We start from the raw sequence: 24,331 nt of genomic DNA, 5'->3' as shown, positions 1-24,331 counted from the left end.
CTGAAGCTGAAGCCTGAAGATGACGAATGAGACTTCGTCGAAGCGTCGCCAAGACACTTCAATTTTACGGAGAAAACCCGAACAACCAAAGACCTATATACAAACACCCGTGAAAACCTCAGAAAACAAATATTGCACCTCTCGGGAGAAATCCACCATCTGACCAGGACCTATGAAAACTAGAAGTCCAAGAGCTTCCATTTTATGTGACCTCGCATTCCTACGAAACTGCCGCGATGAAAATTTAATCCCCAAAGGCTTCCAATTGAAATTCCACTCCAACTCTGCAGCCACCAAGCGCATCCTAAAAAGAACAGAATTGGCCTTAATCAGAAATGAACTTCACACAAAAGATTCCTCCTAGATCAAATCAACAAAGATCTCCTCACACTTCACCTCAAACTCAGCAACAAGATGCACCCGGCACTTTGGGACAAATCCAAAACAACTTGCCGTCTGGAGGCGAAACACAGACCACCCTCAAGACAGACACGCACACCAACAAACTCCGAAGACTACAAGAAGCATGAAACAAACCCCTCCACCCTCACAGCAACACATGAAACAAACAGTGCATAACATCTCAGATAGGATCCTCACCAAAGCTGAAACCGATGTCCTTTCCAAAGTTCAACTTTGCAGTCACTCCCAAATACATCCCCACTGAGACCATTATATGCGGAGTTGAAACCAGCCTGACCAAAATCAACCCCGATGGCGCTAACAAAATCAGACTCGAAATCACCAACATCCTCTGCAGCAGCAAGCCACCCAAAAGCAACTTACCCAAGAGGAACAGACAGCACTACTTAACCTGAAAAAGATACCAGCATAATAATCCTACCAGCAGACAAGGGCAACGCCACGGTGGTTATGAACACATCTGACTACCAAACCAAATTAACCAACCTACTCCAAGACCCTGCATACAAGCCCCTAAAACAGACCCCACCACCTACCTAGAAAAACCACTAGATCCAAAATAAAAGCCTCCCCATCAGCGAAGAAATCCAACAAGCAGTTAAAAGGAAGAAACAGCTGCGATCACATTGCTCCCAGAAACCTGAAGCTGAAGCCTGAAGATGACGAATGAGACTTCGTCGAAGCGTCGCCAAGACACTTCAATTTTACGGAGAAAACCCGAACAACCAAAGACCTATATACAAACACCCGTGAAAACCTCAGAAAACAAATATTGCACCTCTCGGGAGAAATCCACCATCTGACCAGGACCTATGAAAACTAGAAGTCCAAGAGCTTCCATTTTATGTGACCTCGCATTCCTACGAAACTGCCGCGATGAAAATTTAATCCCCAAATGCTTCCAATTGAAATTCCACTCCAACTCTCCAGCCACCAAGCGCATCCTAAAAAGAACAGAATTGGCCTTAATCAGAAATGAACTTCACACAAAAGATTCCTCCTAGATCAAATCAACAAAGATCTCCTCACACTTCACCTCAAACTCAGCAACAAGATGCACCCGGCACTTTGGGACAAATCCAAAACAACTTGCCGTCTGGAGGCGAAACACAGACCACCCTCAAGACAGACACGCACCAACAAACTCCGAAGACTACAAGAAGCATGAAACAAACCCCTCCACCCTCACAGCAACACATGAAACAAACAGTGCATAACATCTCAGATAGGATCCTCACCAAAGCTGAAACCGATGTCCTTTCCAAAGTTCAACTTTGCAGTCACTCCCAAATACATCCCCACTGAGACCATTATATGCGGAGTTGAAACCAGCCTGACCAAAATCAACCCCGATGGCGCTAACAAAATCAGACTCGAAATCACCAACATCCTCTGCAGCAGCAAGCCACCCAAAAGCAACTTACCCAAGAGGAACAGACAGCACTACTTAACCTGAAAAAGATACCAGCATAATAATCCTACCAGCAGACAAGGGCAACGCCACGGTGGTTATGAACACATCTGACTACCAAACCAAATTAACCAACCTACTCCAAGACCCTGCATACAAGCCCCTAAAACAGACCCCACCACCTACCTAGAAAAACCACTAGATCCAAAATAAAAGCCTCCCCATCAGCGAAGAAATCCAACAAAGAATCATTCCCAGAGAGAAATCATCCAGATGCCCTAAGCTCTACGGCCTCCCAAGATACACAAAGAAGGAACCCCCACTCAGACCCATAGTCAGCTCCATAGGCTCACCTCTACAAAACCTAGCCAAATTTCTCGCCAAACAACTACAGCCCTATGCAGAATCCATCGCCTCACACGTAAAAACTCATTCCAGTTCATAGAGATCATAAAGAAACAAAACTTACAGCCCAGCGACCTACTCGTGAGCTTTGATGTCATATCCTCTTCACCCAAGTGCCAATCAAAGAAGCCTTGACAGCTATCCAAAACAAATATAACCCCCAAGCACATACTAGATCTGACCAACCACTGCCTATCCAACACATACTTCATCTATAACGGACAAAAATACAAACAAATAGAAGGCGCACCCATGGGATCACCCTCTCACCTGTCATTGCCAACCTCTACATGGAACACTTTGAAACCCAAGCACTAGAAAAATCTGATCACAAACCCAAACTCTGGCTCAGATCGTGACGACACCTTCATAATCTGGCCACACGGAAAGAAAAACTTGAAAACTTCCTCACACACCTCAATAGCCTACACCCCAAAATACAGTTCACCATGGAAACAGAAGTTAACAACCAACTTCCTTCCTAGATGTCTTAGTCTACAAGAAACCCAATGGCTCCCTAGGACACACCATCTACCAGAAGAAAACACACACAAACCGCTATCTGCATGCACTCACACCACCACCCAGCACAGATCAACTCAGAGCCAAGACACTCATCTCTAGAACAAAATGCTTAGCTGACGAACAACACCTAAAACCGAACTACACACTCTCACAAACGTACTAACATCCAATGGATTCCAGAGAAATAAGATTACCAAACTAATCCAAAAGAACCCCCACTAAAACCCAAGACAGAGAGCAAGAAAATGGCACAGCCCTCCTCCCATATATAAAAGGCACCACAGACAGAATCAGCAAGATCCTCCACAAACATAACATCAAGACAGCATTCTGCACAAACCAAAAATATCCACCATCCTAAGAAACCCCAAAGACAAAATTGAGTTAGAAAATCAAGGAGTATATGAAATCCCATGCACCGCCTGCCCCACCACATACATTGGACAAACCAACAGAAGAATAAGTGCACGATTGAAGAACACAAGAACTCATTCAAAAAGAGGAACCAACTTCTTCCCTGGTCCAACACTTTAAAGTCACAGGACACGATATTGACTTTAAAAGACCAGAACTATCGCCAAAACTGAACACTTTAACAACAGAATAATCAGAGAAGCCATCGAGATAGAAAACGCCCACAGCATGAACAAACGAGATGATACCTCCGCCTACCAGCCATTTGAAACCTGCCCTTATTGACAAACGTGTCCCTAACACGAGGAATGACACCAGACCCACACTCACGAGGTCCACACAGGATGTCACCACCACATCCACCCAGAAAGCACACCCAAACCCACACTGATCAGGAAGCACGACCAAGGACCAGAAGCCAGACCGCAGCTGCAACATTAGCCACTTCAAACCCCTCCAATCCATACATGCAGCAGACTGACACCCACTACGAAGATGTAGCACGACCACGAACACGAAGCCAAACAGCAGCAGTGCAGCTCACCAGCTCAAATCCCCCTGCAGCACAGATTAGACTGAGCACAACCAAGCCCCACCAACACAGGACACACCCCAGCCAATCAGAGCACAGAAAAACCCCAGCCAATCAGAGCACAGCCAAGCTCCCACCCAATCAGTTCAAACCCCACTAGCAGTTAAAAGGAAGAAACAGCTGCGATCACATTGCTCCCAGAAGCCTGAGCTGAAGCCTGAAGATGACGAATGAGACTTCAAACGTCGCCAAGACACTTCCAATTTTACACGGAGAAAACCCGAACAACCAAAGACCTATATCACTGTGAAACCTCAGAAAACAAATATATATATATATATATATATATATATATATATATATATATATATTTGTTTTCTGAGGTTTCACGGGTGTTTGTATGTAGGTCTTGCTTGTTCGGGTTTTCTCCGTAAAATTGGAAATGTCTTGGCAACGTTTCGACGAAGTCTCATTCGTCATCTTCAGGCTTCAGCTTCGTGCTTCTGGGAGCAATGTGTGATCGCAGCTGTTTCTTCCTTTTAACTGCTAGTGGGGGTTTGAACTGATTGGGTGGGAGCTTAGCTTTTATATATATATATAAAAACATGGCACTTATATGAAGAGAGGAGAAGTTGTCCCTTACTTAAAAAGTTGACGTTGAAAGATGTTCATATTCTTCCCAACAATGGTTATGTCGATCTGAAAGAAAAAGTTAAATATTAGTTCTGAAAATGTGCGTGTTACAATCAGCGAAATCAATACAAGCCCAGGTTTGGCCTGAAAGTTTTGGTTACAGTGTTTAGTTGAAGGGTAAAAATTAAATCTTCAGAATCCTTTCTGCAAGGAGGGTAAGATGCCCTCCTTACATTTTGAGAGATCATCTCAAATTTACACCCTCTCTGTAAACATTGTAAAATCTGGGCCAATGCAGTGCCTCCGAGGGCACAGATCAGTGGTGAAATCCAGCATTTTTTTTACTACTGGTTCTGTGGGCGTGGCTTGGTGGGTGTGGTGTGGCTTGGTGGGCGTGGCAGGATAAGGATATTGCAAAATCCCCATTCCCACCCCACTCTGGGGCCAGCCAGAGGTAGCATTTGCCGGTTCTCCGAACTGCTCATAATTTCCGCTACCGGTTCTCCAGAACCTGTCAGAACCTGCTGGATTTCAAGATGATTATGCTAGTATAAAGCCAATATAGGGTGTGTGTGTGTTTGAGAGAGAGAGAGAGAGAGAGGAAGAGGGAGGAAACAGAGAGGGGGGAGAGACAGAGGGAGGGGAGAAGAGAGAGGGAGTGGGGCGAAGGAGAGAGAGAGATGGATAGAGAAACAGGGAGAGGGGGAGGGAGAGAAATAGAGAGAGGAGAGGGAGGGAGGGAGAGGAAAAGAGAGAGGGAGGGAGGGAAGGAAAGAGGGAGGAAGAGAAACAGAGTGGAAGGGAAGGAGAGAGAGAAACAGAGAGGGAGGGAGGGACAGAAACAGAGAGAGAAAAAGAGGGAGAGAAACAGACAGAAAGTGAGAGGGAGGGAGGGAGAGAAACAGAGAGGGAGGGAGGAGAGAGGAGAGGAGGAGAGAAAGAGGAGAGAGAGAGAGGAGGAGAGAGAAACAGAGAGAAAGGGAGGGAGAGAGGGAGAGAAAAAGAGTGTGAGAGAGAAACAGAGAGAGGGAGGAATGGAGGGTGAGAGAGAGAAACAGAGAGGGAGGGAGGAAGAGAGAGGAGGAGGAGAGAAACAGAGAGGAGGAGAGAGGAGAGAGAGGAGGAGAGAAAAGAGTGTGAGAGAGATACAGAGAGAGGGAGGAAGGGAGGGTGAGAGAGAGAAACAGAGAGAGAGGGAGGAAGAGAGAAGGAGGGAGGGAGGGAGAGAGAGAGAGATACCTCTTGTCCATTAAGGGAGAGATCAAGTCGAAACCACAGCTGCAGAGGAAGGGGGGACGTGGTCTTCACTGCAAGATCCCCTCCTTTGACAAGGCGCATTTGGATGTGAAGATAACCTGAAATGTGATCCCCAACCCATGAACATACTTAGGATCAAAGTAGATTTCTCTCTGATCAACTTCATACGTACAATCTCTTTCCAGTCGACCTGGATCCCCTGCTGACTCTTTGGGGTCTGCCAAAATCCGCAAACTCCAATTATGCTCAAATACAGTTATCCAAACTTTAAAAAATAATATATCTATTATAGAAATAAATATAAAAACACTGTTTTAAATAGGTTGGGGAAGAACAGGCAGAGCCTGGGGGCAGAGTCAAGAGAGGAATAAGCCTGGAATCGTTACGTTCCCAGAAGCTATCAAAGCCTTGATTTCTGTTAAATCTTATCTAGAGCGAATTTAATGCTGGCTTGTTAGTTGACTAGATTCTGGTTATATACTATATGCACAAGCGATAAATCCGCTTAACTTGGAACCTAATGTGTGCTCCTGATTTGAATATTTTATTAAAAAATATTATTTTTCTCATCCCATTTAATGGACCCTCTGAAAACTATCCGTAGGCCCACAAGGGATCCGGGTGTCCCAAATTAAAAACCACACATTTACATTGTAACCTCATTTACAACCAATTGTAATCCCCATCCAGATCAAATCCAGAGTCAAGTTCCTTCCACCAGACTGACTTTCTTAAGAAGGGTTTTAGGCAGTGGTGAAATCTGAACCAGTTTCTGTTTGCATGCGGAGTGCGCACCACATACCAAATGCACGCCAAAAGGAGGCATGGGGTAAGTAGAACAGCGTGTGGGGAGGGTGATCAGCTGTGGCACGCAATCTTTTTTTTATTTTAAAGGCATTTTTTTTTACAACCTATTCGGCCAAATAGGTTGTAAAAAAATGTTTTTAAAGTAAAAAATAAAGGCCTCTGACGATCAGACAGCTCAGCTGTGATCGTCAGAGCCTTTTTTTTTTATCTTTTAAAAGCATTTTTTTTACAACCTATTAGGTTGTAAAAAATGCTTTTAAAAGTAAAAAAAGGCTCTGACATTTGGGCGACTCAGCTGTGATCATCAGAGCCTTTTTTTTACCTTTTAAAAGCATTTTTTTAAAGAAACAGCAAGCAAGCAAGCGGGCGACCAGGTGATTGGATAGACATGAGTCGGGGGGGCAGGGATTTTTGCTACCGGTTCTCCGAACCACCCGCCACCATCGCTTCCGGATCGGCTGATTCAGTCTGAACCGGGAGCATTTCACCCCTGGTTTTAGGGGAGGGGGGAGAGAGAAATCAAATTAAATTTGCTTTGGATTTAAGGCAGTGTTAATTCAGTCAAACCTGCAATTTTCTTTCTCTTACCCGTATTGGTTAGAAATACAGCAGGGGTACCGTACATTTCTCTCGAATCGATGAAATACAGGACGCCGCACAACGATCGCTCACAATAGCGCAGCAAATAAAGCCAGGCCGAGATTGTAAAGCTGTGCAAACACAAAACGCTGGTGAGAAACAGCTTATACTGAGCTACTGACACTATCTGAATAACATCCGATCACTTCAAAGCCAGTGAGATGTTGATTTTATCTCTTCGCCTATGTTGTGACCCAGGCCCAAGTTGGTAGTGGGAAACTCAGTCAGTGTAAAAACAAACAAACTTTATTCGAACAGCTGAGAATTATTTCATTCTCAGCGTAGTTCAATTAAATTAAAGCAAATTCCTCCCAACTCAAATTCCTCAGTCCTATCGCAAACCTTGGTCCAATTAGTCAAACTGCCAAAAGCCTTTTTTGGCAAAAGTTCAGAAGACACTGATACAAAACAAACGCAACAAGACGAAGCTATCAACATTGTTTTCCACTAAAACCCAAACACCATTGCTGGTCTTTTAAGCCTTATGGGAGGCTACTCCCGAGTCGTCTTCTTTGCTTGAGCTGCTCTTGCCTTCTGGCAGCTCTTCTCATGCGTGCATTAGGAACAGGCTCCTCCTGTTCCTCTGCCTCACTACTGTCAGTCTCTGGAGGCTCTGGAGTCTGCACCTCACTCCCTGATGGCCCTGGCCCCACCTCTGCCTCTGATGCAGAGCCCTCATCCAGGCCTTTCCCAGCCTCCAGGACTGGCCCACGCTCTTCCTCAGCCTCATCGCTGCCCAACTCCATTGCTCCGCAGACTGCTGGCAGACCACAACAGCCTAAATGGAAAAGGGTCCATTGAGATGTTTCCTTTGAAGAAACATCTATTGATATGAAAAACCATGAGTAAGGCTGAGATGGAAAAGGCGGCGGATCTTCCCAAGAAATGTAGTGAACAGCAATGTCCAAGATATTGTAGGGGGTTGTCTCCCTTGGACAATGCCTCAGACTCTTCCTTGGAGGTCAGCTCACAGGAGAATGATCTCATTCCTGGAATATCAGGAACTGGGCTAATTAATGACTCTCAAACTATTTTCCAAAGCACCTGAAGGCAGGACAAGAAGCAACGAATGGAAACTAACTAAGGAGAGAAGCAACCTGGAATTAAAGAGGAATTTCCAGACAGTGAGGACAATTAATTAGAAATTGTGGGTGCTCCAACACTGGAGGTTTTTAAGAAGAGATTGGACAACCATTTGTCAATCATCCAATGGTATACTATAGGGCTGTGATGGTGAACCTATGGCACGTGAGCTCAGCTCCGGTGCACAGGCTGGGTAGCCTTGCAAAAATATCACAGGATAAATAAGCGCGCAGCCTATACGCATTTCGGAAAAGAATAAAGGTTCTTTATTGTTAGGAACGGCTTACGTTGGATAACTCGTGTGATCTTTCCGGATGGCTTCAAGTTCTCTGTTTTCAAATTTCTGAAACTTCTTCACAATTCCTGTCCCTTCTCCACTGGATGCATATGGAAAGTTGAGGATCTCCGTCAGGTCTGTAAAAAATAAGGCCCTTCTTAATGCAATTAAGGCAGGGGTGAAATCCAGCAGGTTGTTGTGTCTTGCCCGCTCTCACCGCAGCCGGGGCCTTCTTATCTGCTCCCGAACACGGAGGAATGTATGCCTCCCGGCCCCAGTCCTGGCTCCATGCCCAGACAAGCTGAAGAGGAGGGGGCACCTCCCGGTCCCAGCCCTGGCTCCATGCCCAAGCAGGCTGCAGAGGAGGGAGCACCCCCCGGCCGCAGCCCTGGCTCCATGCCCAGGCAAACGGAGCAGCTAGACCCCTCCCCCTCCTCCACAGCATGTGAGCCTGAGGAAAGTTTATTTCCAACAGCTGCTGATTGGAATGACCCTCGCATCAGAAGACTGGATAGGCGGAGGCAACAGAAGGAAGGGAGGGGCAGGCCTTAATGAGTGCTGAGTCATGGAGCCACACCCCATGGCCTATATAAAGGATCTGCTTTCTGGCAGTCTCTGAGTCAGGCAAAGTCGAACTTATCTTGCTGAAGTCACTTTCTGGTCTCCTGCCTGCTCTGAGGACTTTGCTAGGACTTTGGGCAGAGCTGCAGAGGCAAGCCTGATTCGGATTTCCCTGACCCGGCCGTCAGCGGAGGAGTGGGACACGACACAGGTTCTGACAGGTTCGGGAGAACTGGTAGCGGAAATTTTGAGCAGTTTGGAGAACAAGTAAATCCGTGGATGTCCCTACCGTTTTCGTGAGGACACCGTGGTATCCTGTTTGCTTGGAGTTTCCACGTTTGTTCCGCGCTCCAGGTCAAGCACATCTTATGGTCCTTGTATGGACGTTCAAAAGGCGGAACGGGATCCAAAAAACAGTAATCTCGTACAATGGCCCGCCAGTAGCTTTCTGCTTCTGGAAAGTGGTGGACCACCGCCGCCTTGTGCGTAATCCAAGCGTAGAGGATCACACAGTCTACATTTAGCGATCGCTTGATAAGATAATCGTCTCTGAAGACCATGCTATTCGGGAAAGTCAAGCTGACCGTCCGATTCTTCCGGACGCGGTCCCCTTCCCATCGTTTCTTGTACACCGATACGGTCTTCCTGAATTCCAAAGATGCTTTGGCTTCTAAAGTTACGATGCAGGGTTTTGAGCAGAAATAGGCCACCGAGATGGCAACGCTATTCCGCAACTTTTTGTTCCAAACATTCAAGTGAATAAAATCCTCGGAAAGTGTCTTGCGCTGCATCTCAGGAGTTATTGGCGTGGTCAGCAATGTTTCCCTCCCAAACGTTGTCCCACTTTTCTAAGGAAGAAAAAGAAGAATTATTGGACTTTTGTGTTAAGGCTCCAGAACTGTTAAGGCAGGAGTTGTTTTTAACGATCTCTATAGAAGTCATTCTCCCTTGGACTTTTTGGTCAAGTTACGTATTTATTCATTAAATAAATTTAATTTATATGCTTATATGGTGTTTCTGGACTAAGCTTTTAAATATTTGTGGGTACTTGGTTGGTGTGACGGTAGTGGTTAAGGCATCAGGCTAAAAATGGAAAGACTCTGAGTTCTAGTCCCGCCATAAATGTGAAAGCCGGCTGAGTGGCTTTGGGCCAATCACCAGGAGACGGTAAGTTCTAGTCCCGCCTTAGACATGAAAGCCGGCTGGGTGGCTTTGGGCCAATCACCAGGAGATGGTAAATTCTAGTCCTGCCTTAGACATGAAAGCCGGCTGGGTGGCTTTGGGCCAATCACCAGGAGATGATAAGTTCTAGTCCCGCTTTAGACATGAAAACCAGCTGGGTGGCTTTCGGCCAATCACCAGGAGACTAGAGTTCTAGCCCCGCCTTAGACATGAAAGTCATGTTGGAAAGTCATTAATTAATAACTAATTAATACTAATAATTAATAGAATTAATTAATAGGAGAAGGAGCAGGAAAAATCAAAGGTATAAGTACAGATTAGGCGAGACCTGGCTCAAAAACAGGACCTGCGAGAAGGACCTTGGAGTCCTAGTGGACGATCACTTAAACACGAGCCAGCCGTGTGCGGCAGCAGCCAAAAAAGTGAATACAATCCTTGGTTGTATAAACAGAGGCATAGAATCAAAATTAAGTAAAGCGTTAGTACCGCTTTATAAAGCCTTAGTAAGGCCACACCTGGAATAGTGCATCCAGTTTGGGTCACCCTACTACAAAAAAAGATGTTGAGACTTTGGAAAAAGTGCAGAGAAGAGCAACTAAGATGTTGGAGACAAAAACATACAACAAACGGTTGCTGGATTTGGGTTTGACTAATCTAGAGCAGGAATCACCAACCTTTTAGACCTCAGGGACCACTAAATTCATAATTTTAAATCCTGCAGACCACTAATATGATTTTTTAAAAAGATAAATAGTATTTAGTGCAATATAAAAAATGCAAATAATTCTTCCGTGGACCACCGAAATTTTCTTGCGGACCGCCAGTGGTTCACGGACCACCAGTTGGTGACCGCTGGTCTAGAGAAAAGAAGGACTAGGGGAGACATGATAGCAGTATTCCAGTACTTGAGGGCTGCCACAGAGAAGAGGCGGTCAACTTATTCTCCAAAGCCCCTGAAGGCAGGACAAGAAGCAAAGGGTGGAAACTAATCAAGGAGAGAAGCAACCTAGAACTAAGGAGGAACTTCCTAACAGTGAGGAAAATTAACCAGTGGAACAGCTTGCCACCAGAAATCATGGGTGCTCCATCACTGGAGGTTTTTAAGAAGATTCTAGACAGTCACTTATCTGAAATAGTATCAGTTCCCCTGCTTGAGTGGAGGGCTGGACTAGAAGACCTCCGAGGTCCCTTCCAGCTCGTCCGTTCTACATTTGACACGGATTCTGCCGCCGGAATTCACAGAACAGACCCAACGGGAAGCCAGGGGAGACCTCGGGGCAAAGGACAGGACCCCCACCCCCCCACCCGGTGCCCATCTGAGCTTGGCAGGGGGCTGGACTAGAAGACCTCCACGGTCCCTTCCAGCTCGTCCGTTCTCCGTTTGACACGGATTCTGCCGCGGGAATTCAAAGCAAAGCCCGAGAATCCGCGTTCAAAACCCGACCCGCGAAGTTCAGCTTGGCAGCCAAGCCAAGGGGTTGGTGATGGGCAGGGGTCTTGGGCAGGGGTCTTGGGCAGGGACTCACGGAAAGCAGCAGGCAGAAGCCGAGGAGGGATCGGGCGGCCGCGGAGCTGTCCATGACGGTGCCCGCGGGGCTCAGCTCGCCCGGGGCGAAGGAGGAAATCCTGCTTCGTGGACAGGTGAAGGAGGAAGCGGGGAGGGGCGCGGCAGGTGCGCCAGCTGGCTCGGCCTCGGCCCGGCCCCTCCTCGCTCTTCCGCTGCAAGGCTCTGGGCTGAAGTCGGAGCGGCTGCCCTCTGAGCTTGTGCAGAGCGCCCTGGACTCCCAGGACTAGAGGCCGGCCGTTCCTTGGGCTGGAAAAGTGGGGTCTGGGGAGGAAGGGGTCTCCGCTTGGCAACTGAAGAGCTGGGGAGGGGGCAGTCTTGGCGCCTTCCTCTCCATTCGTCCTTTCGCCCATTCCCTCCTTCCTGCCCATCCATCCCTCCTGCACGTTCAGGCAGAGTAAAACACCCAGGGCTCTTTTGCTCTGCTTAAATTTCCCTGCCTGAAGAATTCGCATTCATCCAGCTAGCCCGGGGTTTGCACGAGTCTCCAAAGCGTTTTTCCTTTTGCGTTTGTAAGTTTGACGCAGCCTCCCAAATGTAGTTGAAGTAGACTGAGCAATACACAAAACACACACACACACACACACACACACACACACACACAAAACACCATCTTCACTGTGTCCATGATTTAGCCTCAAATTATCCTAGGGGGTGGCCAGGAGATAGTTACAGTAGGTAAGTGGGGGGGAGAGAGAGAGAGAGAGAGAGAGGAAGAGGGAGATTACATGACATTAACAATGTAAATTGTTGACAATTGTTTGGTAATAATAAAAACTTCATTTGTTCTTTTTAGATAGATAGATAGATAGATAGATAGATAGATAGATAGATAGATAGATAGATAGATAGATAGATATAGAGAGCGGTGAGAGATTTAACATGACATTAACAATTGTTTGGTAATAATACAAACTTCATTTTTTCTCTTTAGATAGATAGATAGATAGACAGACAGACAGACAGACAGACAGACAGATACTGTAGATCAGGGGTAGTCAACATTTTTATACTTACTGCCCACTTTTGTATCTCTGTTAGTAGTAAAATTTTCTAACCGCCCACCGGTTCCACAGTAATGCGCCGTGTATCGTCATCTGCGCATGCCTCTCGCGCATCGTGGATTGGGTTTTGGGGTGGGCGCCGGCTACCAGCTCTGCTTGTCTGTTACAGCTGGGTGGTGTGGGGGCGAGCTATTCTGGGACGAGGCTCTTTTGTTTGCGGTCGCACTATAGCGCCATTTAGTTTCACTTACGTAACGTGAACTAAACTTATGCACGGGCGATACAAATAGTATATTTTCAGAAATTTAAATGGTCACGGGGAATTTTATGAAAACCTAATGAAAATGTTTTTAAATAATGCTACGAAAATTTTTTAAAAAGTCAATTAAATTTTAAAAAAAGGAAAGTGCTTCAGTATCGGACAAAACCCCTACCACCCACCATGAAAGCTGGAACGCCCACTAGTGAGCGGTAGGGACCAGGTTGACTACCACTGCTGTAAAGCATTTGGAGGAATATAAAATTGCAAGCAGGGCATTTGTCACCGCGATGCATTTAATGGTTTGCCAGCATTTCCCCAATTTTCCAAGGGGTTTATAAGATGGCCGTAAAAATTCACAGAAAGAAAGAATTTGGTTAAAGGCTCGAGAGGTATAGTCGCTTCTCTGTCACTATTTCCCCGTCACTCTTTAGGTGAACAGTTCTTGTTTATTGCTGTTGTTTCTGCGCCCTCCAAGCTGGGGCCCCTGCCAGAAAGTGACTCGGAAAGTGAGGGGGAAGGGCCACCAGGACTTACCTCGGGAGCACCGGCTCCAGGAGCCAGAGGCAGGCCAGGTGGAGGAGATAACGAGGCCTCCGTCCCCTGACTCTTTCCCCTCCAGGCCACACCTCCAGACCCAGCTGATGGGAATCAGGCCTGGCTGGACCCTAGGTTTCGTAGGCAGGAGAGGCGGGAACAACAGAAGCAGGGGTGGGGCAGGCCTAGGAAGTGCTGAGTCATGGAGCCACACCCCACAGGATATAAAAGCAGCGAGGGCTGCTATGCCTCTTTGTAGCAGGCAAATCAACTGCTTGATTAGAGCTGAAGTACTGTTTGTTGACTCATCGGCATCAAGGGAGATAACAGAGACACTTGGCAGATGCTCGCTAGCTTGCTGCCAGAGCTGATAGTGCCGGCTAATTAAGCCATCTCTCGGACTGAAGCGAGGGGGACAGAACAATTGCAGTCTTTTGTTCCTTCTGGCAGCGAGTCTACTTCTTCTCTGTGGATGAGTTGGTTGGAAGTTTAACACATTTGGCCCATGACGAGTGGGAAGAGCAGGTGTCAATTTCCACACGCTCCAATCCTTTTAAGGACCTGATCTTTCTTAGCACTTACAGGTGTAGGGAATTGGGATTTTTGTCTTAAGGAATCGGACCTGATCTGGAATTGGGGAGACATTGTCATCACCCCTTGATTCATAGGTGGGTTACTCTTTGCTAAGACCTCTCCCCACTTCTGACCTGCTAGGGTTGAAAAGTAATTCGGGGTTTGGCCTGGACTTATGGATGCCTGGCGCAACTGAGGTTTCTTTTCTTTTTTAAAAAAAATTTAAAAAAGTTTTTTTTATTAAATAACAGTTAAAAACATTGGACATAGTGCGACTTTTCTGGTTCAAACATTTCCATCAAGTTTTATCTTACAACCAGGGGTGAAATGGTAGCCATGGCGGGTGGGTGGTTCGGAGAACCGGTAGCAAAAATGCCTGGCCCTCCGCACCCATACCCACCCAATCGCCCAGTCGCCTGCTTGCCGCTTCTTTTAAAAAATGCTTTTAAAAGGTAAAAAAAAAGGCTGTGATGATCACAGCTGAGCTGCTTGATCGTCAGAGCCTCTTTTTTAATTTTTAAAAGCATTTTTATAACCTAGTCACCTGAATAGGTTGTAAAAAAAATGCTTTTAAAAGTAAAAAAAAAAAAAAGATCGTGAGCTTTCACTCAACTCAACCACATCTGAGTATCTGTGACTATCTTCCCAAACATGGAAGCCCCAAACATAAGAGGGACAAGAGAGGGAGGGTGAAATACCTTACAAGCTCTGACGTCAGCAGTAAAATTTGCATGGTGAAACCGTGGGACCTGTTTTACCATTCTTTATCAGATGCCTTTGTTCCTAAATGCCTATCGTTCCAAACTAATGGACAAACTTGGGGGGTTTTTTTGGTTGTTGTTGTTGCCGTTTCTACACCCACCCACCCACCCGCCGCTGCCCTGGTAGGAACTATGAGGTTCTACAAAAGGAAAAAAAAACTTGACATCCTGGATTTGTGTGTCTGCGGCCTCTTGAAGCTTCATCCTGGCTGCTTCCTGCCAGCTAGGCAATCGCCCAACTCACCTGAGGAAGGGATCTGCCTTTTAAACAAAGTTCCCCTGTTGTTACTCAGGCCCAAGTAGGTAGTAGTAGATGCACTCAGTTCAAAAACAAACAGACTTTATTAGAACAGCTGAGAATTAACTCATTCTCAGCGTTGTCCCAACTAACTCAAAGCAAATTCTTCATAACACAATTATAGCTGCAAACGGCCTTCAATGACTGCCGCGGCACTTCAAAGGACCACACTACAGCTGATCAGCGCTGTAGGCAGCTAGTAGACCGGTTGTTGTGTCTTGCCCGCCGTCAGCGGAGGAGTGGGACACGACACGGGTGCCTCTATATATATATTTTTTACCAAAAAAAATTCTATTTTATTTTTCCATATTCATTCCAACGATTTGACCAGTGAACAGTACAATCATTGGTGCCTCTATTTTTAAAGAAGGTAGACCGGTGCCTGCCAAAAAAAGTCAATTAGTAGACCGGTGCCTCTCAGTAAAACGCAATTGGTAGACTGGGGCCTCTATTTTTAAAGAAGGTAGACCGGTGCCTCCCAAGTTTTGTATACTTTATTATTTTTATTATTTATTTATTATTATTGACCATGCCCATTCAGTCACCTGACCACCAAGCCACACCCACCAATTAAGCCACGCCCACAGAACCGGTAGGGAAAATTTTTAGATTTCACCCCTGGTTGGACTAGATGACCTACAAGGTCCCTTCCCACTCTGTTAATCTTTATCCATATTTGTAGGATCTACACCCAACATGGTGTCTGCCAGGACATATTGTTTAAGTGGGATCTTCTTGTCTCTACCCATCAGTGCGGCTGTGGTGCTTCTCGACAAAATATCCACCATGTTGTTTCCGAATATCCATCAAGAGCTTAATGTCTGATTTTTTTCAACATAGAGCACCCTGCCCTTGAATGACTGAGTGGACTGGACATAAACATTTGAACCACTATAAGTCCATGTATTTGCCATACGCTAAAAAAATAAAATAAAGGTAAAGGTTCCCCTCGTAATACGTGCTAGTTGTTGCCGACTCTAGAGGGCGGTACTCATCTCCGTTTCAAAGCCGAAGAGCCAGCGCTGTCCGAAGACATCTCCGTGGTCATGTGGCCGGCATGACTCAACGCCAAAGGCGCACGGACGCTGTTACCTTCCCACCAAAGGTGATCCCTATTTTTTCTACTTGAATTTTTTATGTGCTTTCAAACTGTTAGGTTGGCAGAATCTGGGACAAGTCACGGGAGCTCACCCCGTTACGCGGAAGCACTAGGGATTCGAACCGCTGAGCTGCCGAGCTTTCGATTGACGAGCTCAACGTCCTAGCCCCTGAGCCACCGCATCCCTTTTATCCAGCACCGAACTTGCAAATCTGGGTGCAGATGAGAAGCAGCATTGGGCAAATAGCATCCTTTTTAAAACAGCCCCTGCGAGGAACAATTTTATAAACAATTCTGTTTATAAAGATGTCCACCGATCAACAATGTTTGGCTTGAGTCTTAGGCTGTGATGCAGGAATTCATTTTGATTTGTGCTACAAATTCTGTTTTGTGTAGCCTCGGAGAACAAAAAAACGCCTTGCTTGTCACCAGGGACTTGCTACTTAACTTTTTAATTGTCATTGTAACAGAAGCTCTCTTTTGAGCAAAAAAAAACAAAACAAAACCCATAGAGTATAGAGCCTAGATTATACCTAGCGAACCTACAAACACTGCCATCTACTGGCTGAGCAGTGTTATTGTCGGGGTTGCAAATTATACATTATACAAGCAAATCACAACTGAGCTCCAAATTTGTGTTGCTAAGTGAGACATTTGTTAAGGGGCTTTTTGCCTCCTTTTCCGACCTTCCTCGGTTAAATGCTTAAGTCGAATCACTACCGTTCTTAAATCAGTAACATGGTTGTTAAGCGAATCAGATTCCCGTGTTGAGTTCATTTGTCGGAAGGTCGCCCCCCCAGGACACAGCGACCGTCATAAATATGAGTCAGTTGCCCAGCCTCCAAATTTTGATCACGTGACTGACTGTAGGGATGTAGCAACGGTCGTAAGTGTGAAAAACGGTCCCTTATTTTAGTGCCGTTGTAACTTCGGATGGTCACTAATCAACTGTCGTAAATCGAGGACTATTTGTATTCCAGCAATTTGACAGGGACCCAATTTGAAAGTCATCTCATTTGACTGTGGGGCCAAATTAGAAACTTTTTTAAACACATGAAACGCTCTAACTTGAACTAAATATCCTGGGAAATCCTCAAAGAGTTATAGTGAATTTAAAAACTATTAAATAGAATGAGATGAGTTGTGTCATAGCAAATCATTGGTTTGCTTCACGAAAGCCAAGGTCCTAAAATCTGGTTTTTCACATGAGCGTTTCAGGACCGTTATGCCACGCGACCGTTAATCGGCAGCTTCCCTTCCAGTTGAGGGTCGAGGACAACCTGAAGTGGTTCCAGTCCAATTGCGGTTGATGAAAATGTTTCCGTTTCCTGCATTCCCTCCCGGTTGTTGTGACCCAGGCCCAAGTAGGTAGTAGTAGACGCAATCAGTTCAAAAACAAACAGACTTTATTAGAACAGCTGAGAATTAACTCATTCTCAGCGTCGTCCAAACTAAATCAAAGCAAATTCTTCCTAACGCAACTCTTCAGTCTTATCACCAACCTTGGTCCTAATTAGGCAAACTGCCAAAGGCTTTTCTTGGCAAAAGTTCAAAAGCAGAAGAGGCCGACAAGAAATAAATGCAGCAAGACAAGGAGCAAGACTATCAATGTTGTTTTCCGACAAAGAGCACAAATGTCCTTGCTGGTCTTTTAAGCCTTATGGGAGGGGCCAATCATCTCTTGGCCCTACTCCTGAGTCGTCCTCTTTGCTTGAGCTGCTCTTCTCATGCGTGCATTAGGAACAGGCTCCTCCTATTCCTCTGCCTCACTACTGTCAGCCTCTGGAGGCTCTGGAGTCCGCACATCACTCCCCGATGGCCCTGACCCCACCTCTGCCTCCAACGCAGAGCCCTCATCCGGGCCTTCCCCAGCCTCCAGGACAGGCCCATGTTCTTCCTCAGCCTCATCTCTGTCCGACTCCGTTGCCAGCTCCGCAGACTGCTGGCGGAGCACAACATCAGTTTTCTCAGTTCTGTAGTCTTAAATCTTAGAAGAATGGAATGTAGTCTTAAATCTATGAGTTTCTCCTCTGTAGCTTCTCCTCACATTTCTACCCTCCTTTTCTGGGTGTTCGTTGAATTCTTACGTAGCAGCTTCTCATTTCCACAAAATAAGCTGGAGAACATTAAAAAAAGGTTCCATCTGCTAAGTCTTTCTAATTCCCCACTCTATTTTCAAGGGAAATAAAGGTCCAGATTTATCTATTTGTGAAAAAACAGACCTCTGCAAAAAAACAACAAAACAAAAACCATAGAGTATAGAGCCTAGATTATACCTAGCGAACCTACAAACACTGCCATCTACTGGCTGAGCAGTGTTATTGTCGTGGTTGCAAATTATACATTATACAAGCAAATCACAACTGAGCTCCAAATTTGTGTTGCTAAGTGAGACATTTGTTAAGGGGCTTTTTGCCTCCTTTTCCGACCTTCCTCGGTTAAATGCTTAAATCGAATCACTACCGTTCTTAAATCAGTAACATGGTTGTTAAGCAAATCAGATTCCCGTGTTGAGTTCATTTGTCAGAAGGTCGCCCCCCCAGGACACAGCGACCGTCATAAATATGAGTCAGTTGCCCAGCCTCCAAATTTTGATCACGTGACTGACCGTAGGGATGTAGCAACGGTCGTAAGTGTGAAAAACGGTCCCTTATTTTAGTGCCGTTGTAACTTCGGATGGTCACTAATCAACTGTCGTAAATCGAGGACTATTTGTATTCCAGCAATTTGACAGGGACCCAATTTGAAAGTCATCTCATTTGACTGTGGGGCCAAATTAGAAACTTTTTTAAACACATGAAACGCTCTAACTTGAACTAAATATCCTGGGAAATCCTCAAAGGGTTATAGTGAATTTAAAAACTATTAAATAGAATGAGATGAGTTGTGCCATAGCAAATCATTGGTTTGCTTCACGAAAGCCAAGGTCCTAAAATCTGGTTTTTCACATGAGCGTTTCAGGACCGTTATGCCACGCGACCGTTAATCGGCAGCTTCCCTTCCAGTTGAGGGTCGAGGACAACCTGAAGTGGTTCCAGTCCAATTGCAGTTGATGAAAATGTTTCCGTTTCCTGCATTCCCTCCCAGTTGTTGTGACCCAGGCCCAAGTAGGTAGTAGTAAATGCAATCAGTTCAAAAACAAACAGACTTTATTAGAACAGCTGAGAATTAACTCATTCTCAGCGTCGTCCAAACTAAATCAAAGCAAATTCTTCCTAACGCAACTCTTCAGTCTTATCACCAACCTTGGTCCTAATTAGGCAAACTGCCAAAGGCTTTTCTTGGCAAAAGTTCAAAAGCAGAAGAGGCCGACAAGAAATAAATGCAGCAAGACAAGGAGCAAGACTATCAATGTTGTTTTCCGACAAAGAGCCCAAATGTCCTTGCTGGTCTTTTAAGCCTTATGGGAGGGGCCAATCATCTCTTGGCCCTACCCCTGAGTCGTCCTCTTTGCTTGAGCTGCTCTTCTCATGCGTGCATTAGGAACAGGCTCCTCCTATTCCTCTGCCTCACTACTGTCAGCCTCTGGAGGCTCTGGAGTCCGCACATCACTCCCCGATGGCCCTGACCCCACCTCTGCCTCCGACGCAGAGCCCTCATCCGGGCCTTCCCCAGCCTCCAGGACAGGCCCATGTTCTTCCTCAGCCTCATCACTGTCCGACTCCGTTGCCAGCTCCGCAGACTGCTGGCGGAGCACAACATCAGTTTTCTCAGTTCTGTAGTCTTAAATCTTAGAAGAATGGAATGTAGTCTTAAATCTATGAGTTTCTCCTCTGTAGCTTCTCCTCACATTTCTACCCTCCTTTTCTGGGTGTTCGTTGAATTCTTACGTAGCAGCTTCTCATTTCCACAAAATAAGCTGGAGAACATTAAAAAAAGGTTCCATCTGCTAAGTCTTTATAATTCCCCACTCTATTTTCAAGGGAAATAAAGGTCCAGATTTATCTATTTGTGAAAAAACAGACCTCTGCAAAAAAAAAACCAAAAAAACAAACAGCGTAATGCTTCCTTGTGGCCTCCTTTTCTAAAAAGAACAACATATTTAAACAAGTGAGGAATCAATTTTCCAAGAAGGGCTGAATTTTCCGGTACTTTGCTCGAATGCATGAAACCCACTACCCCTGCGTCTCTCCCAGGTCTGACAGATCCCCAAGCTGAGTTTTTTTGGTAGTACAGGTAGTCCTCGACTTACGACCAGAGGTGGCCTTCAGATACTGTAGCTACCGTTTCGCCCAGCCTTGGAAATGTCAGCGCGCATGCATGCAAGCTCGCTTCGCTTCCGCACGGGCCACCCACACATGCGTGCGACATCACAAAACATGGCAATTCGCTCCTGCACGTGCTCTGTCCACACATGCGTGCGACGTCAAAAACGCAGCGATATAGGACGGAATTGTGCCCAGGATGGTAGACAGGCAGGTCGCTACTACCGGTTTGCTTGAACCGGCCTGAACCGGCTGAATCCCCCCTCTGCTTACGACCATAATTTAGCCCAAAACGTCTGTTGTTAAGTGAGGCCTTTGTCAAGCAAATTTAGCTGCATGTTTACGACCTTTCTTGCCACCGTTGCTGAGCGAATCCCTGCAGTGGATAAGCTGGTAACACGGTTGTTAAGTGAATCGGGCTTCCCCGTTGGTTTCGCTTGTCAAAAGTTCGCCAAAGGGGATCGCATGACCTTGGGACGCACAGCAACGGTCGTAAGTATGAACCAGTGGCCAAGCGTCTGAATTTTGATCGCACAATCCTGGGCCTGACCCAAAAGTCATAAGTATGAAAAATGGCCATCATAGTCACATTTTTCACTGTAACTTTGAACGGTCACTAAATGAATCGTTGTAAATCGAGAATTACCTGTAGCGGCACCTCTTATCTCTGCAGTAGAGGGGGCGTGGCCATGACCGTGGTGGGGTAAGGACCTTTCCTTCACTTCACAGGGCTTAATAATGAAGATTTATGAGGATTAATGCTGTTTGGAATGCACTGTTATGGATGAAAGTTAATAAATCATGAAGTGGAAGTGTTAATAGCCCAGCAGACTGAATTTAAAACTGGTAGGTCATCTGAAACTGCTTGAATTAAGGAGTTTTTACTGCGTGGGATGACCGAACTGGCAGACACAAGGAGTTTGGAATAAACTGCTGTCTTTTGCTTTCCTTATTATAATTATCGTGTTCTGTGTTAAATGCTGAGGCTAAGGAATATCAAAGACTGAATTTGCTAATGAGAAGAATTTTAATTGAAGAGATCGATCTTTTGTGCTGGACTGACTGGCTGATTGGCTGAAGAAGATTTTATTAGGTGGATAATTTTTTTATTATTTTTCTTTTGAGAGGAAATTAATAGCTTGTTTATATTACAGAAAACAAAAAAAGGACTTTGTTTTGAAGTTCAAGCTGGTTTGTTTGTTTTTTTCTCTGCCGACGTGGAGAAAAAATGGCGCTGATTAAGCTGTGAGGTAATTGTGTTTCTTTGTGGAGTGAATATGACTCATAAGTTACTGATAAGCTACTAACGAGTGCAAATAAGCCGTTTCGCTTCAATTAAAAGATTGTCGTCCCTTGATCTTCATCAAGACCCTCTGTAAAATTGGTTTGACTGCTGTCCTTTGATCTTCACTAAGACTCTTTGAAAAATTGGAATCCCAGTTTGAGAAATTTTTTGGTTTTTTTTTTTTTCAAAATGACTCAACAACTTTCAGAAACGCAGCAAATTGCTGCAGCTTTAAATAAAATTGGGGAAAAAATAGCAGGACTATCAGAGCGTATAGATAATTTGACATTTAAACTGACATCCGAAGTGCAAAATTTAAAGCAAGATATGAATGATAACTTTGCTAAACAAAAAGAGGAAATGATAATGATTAAAGATGAAATGGAGCAGCTGCATGTGCATGAGGCAAAAGTAGATCGGCAAATTGGCAAAATATTTTATAAAAATGAGCAGCAAGATAAGAGAATTTGTCTTTTGGAAGAAGAGATGAGGAAATATAATTTTGTTATCAGAGGAATCTCGGAAGAAAGGGAGGATAAATTGAAACAGCGGGTTTTGAAATGGATTAATGATTTGGATACGCAACTTACGTTCACAATAGCAGACCTGGCAAGTGTTTTTAGAATTGGATATAGAAGGCAAAATGGTTCTAACAGGAATGTGCTTGTCAGGTTCGCAAATCTTGGTGATAAGTTGGAAGTTATGGCCAAGTTAAGAGAGTTGGGAGATGCTTTGAAGTTTGAAGGGAAGACTATTCAAGTCTTCCCGGATATATCAAGAGAAGAAAGGGCATGGAGATTTTTTTTAAAACCAATTACAAAAGTTTTGAGAGATAATGGAATTAAATACAATTGGAGGCCACCACAACAATTGAAATTTTTTTATAAAGGAAGGATGCGTACAATCACCCCAGATATAGATGCATTATTATATTTACGGGAGCTTGGACTGATTGAGATGGAGGATTTAATGGAGATAAAAGATCAAATGCTTCAGATGGGTGGAACATACGTGGAAACATCAATCTCAGAAGAAGAAAAAGGGGCTATTGGAGGGCAAGACTCTAAAGGGTTAAAGAGGAAAGAAATATCACCTGTGTTGGTTGAACAGAAGAAGAGTCGTGAGGATACAGTAGGAGAAGAAGCAGATAAGAGTCTTGGAAAATATGAAGCTGAATGCGGGTCATCGCTATCTTTTTTTTTGAGTGATGAATTTAAATAGACAGCCCGAAAGAAGTGCCCCGGGCATTGGCACGTCCCCTCTCCCCCATTCTCTTTATAGAGGCGAAACCGATGAGGATGTGGGGGAAGAAGATTGTTTGTACTTTATTGTTTGTTTTGTTTTTTGCTATTTTTCTGTTTTATTATTGTTGTTTATATGGTAGTTTAATGTCGGGTGGTGGGGGGCACAGAAAGGAAGATGGGGGGATAGGATTAAAAAATTTATATTTTAAATGGGAGTTATAAAAATAATGTCATGGAATGTGAAGGGTACAGGAATCAGATTAAAAGAAGAAGATTGGAGCTTAAGATTAAAAGGATTTACCAGACATTTTATTTTTACAAGAAACCCATCAGAAATCTGAAGATTCAAATAGAATGTATATAAAAGGTATGCAAATATATGAAAAGCATTTGGAACTTCAAAAGCTAGAGGAGTTGCAACACTGATATCAGATAGGGTGTACTTTGAAAAACATAAGGTAATTTTGGATGAAGATGGAAGATATGTAATAATTGTTGGAAATCTTAATGAGGAAAAAGTGACACTTGTTAATTTATATTTACCGAATGAAAAACAAAGAGAATTTCTTGAAAAAATAACAAAAATTTTGGAGAATGAAAGTGTAGGGAAAGTAATTGTGGCTGGGGATTTTAATTTAATCAGAGATAAAATAGACAGTACTAATCCCACCCGCTGTGGAGGAGCAAATAAACTGGGGATTTTAAATATGTGGATGCTTCGAAACGGCGTGGTTGATGTGTGGAGAGAGGTTAAAGGAATTGATAGAAGAGTGGAATTCTGAAATGTGGAAATTAGCTTTAAATGATAAAATGACATGTGATATTAAAATTAGAAGTGGTGTGTATAAAGAAGATATTTTCTGGAAGACTTGGAAACCATTTGTGGACTTTGCGCTTGGAACATTGGATGCTTCAGTACCTGTACCTCGAGAACGTGGATTTTGGCAATCATGAGGATATATCCGAAGACCCAAATCTTCCTTTTATGTATAGCACAAGGGTGTAATAATGTATTTTCTTTTTGTTTGTTTGTTGCAAAAAAAAATAAAATAAATAAATAAAAAAAAAAAAATCTCTGCAGTAGAGTGGAGGGCAGAGGGAGCCAAAATCTGGCATAACCAACCGGAGGTCAGCAATGGTGGCCCTGGCAGAGGCATTGATGGACAGAGGGGCGAAAGTCATTATCCTTGAGATAAGATCAGTGGTGGGCATTCAGCCGGTTTGGCCCGGTTCGGGTAAACCGGTAGCGCCAACTGCAATAGGCCCTGCCCACCCGCCTGGATGTAATGCTGTCATATTTAGCCACGTTTTGGAGGGCGTCCGCATGTGCGGGAAGCATGCGCAGGAGCAAAG

The 24,331-nt window shown here is 44.7% G+C and overlaps 1 protein-coding gene across 2 annotated transcripts in view; it reads right to left on the bottom strand.

The window, feature by feature from the left end:
* The window catches only part of SEL1L3 (SEL1L family member 3), a 50,534-nt gene extending 40,725 nt beyond the window's left edge, over window positions 1-9,809 (bottom strand). For both annotated transcript variants that reach the window (XM_058193210.1, XM_058193211.1), the window contains exons 1-5: window positions 9,257-9,809; window positions 8,417-8,543; window positions 6,996-7,117; window positions 5,583-5,698; window positions 4,354-4,409 (exon numbers count right to left, since the gene is read on the bottom strand). In XM_058193210.1, the coding sequence (XP_058049193.1) occupies window positions 4,354-4,409; window positions 5,583-5,698; window positions 6,996-7,117; window positions 8,417-8,543; window positions 9,257-9,758 (923 nt within the window). In that variant the 5' untranslated portion in view covers window positions 9,759-9,809. The remainder of the gene's footprint in view (window positions 1-4,353; window positions 4,410-5,582; window positions 5,699-6,995; window positions 7,118-8,416; window positions 8,544-9,256) is intronic.
* Window positions 9,810-24,331: the final 14,522 nt, after the last annotated feature.

This window comes from Ahaetulla prasina, chromosome 8 (genome assembly GCF_028640845.1).
Source record: "Ahaetulla prasina isolate Xishuangbanna chromosome 8, ASM2864084v1, whole genome shotgun sequence".
In the NCBI taxonomy this organism is placed as follows: domain Eukaryota; kingdom Metazoa; phylum Chordata; class Lepidosauria; order Squamata; family Colubridae; genus Ahaetulla; species Ahaetulla prasina.
The sequence above is the reverse complement of the archived record's forward strand: the minus strand, read 5'-3'. Positions and strand labels throughout refer to the sequence as shown.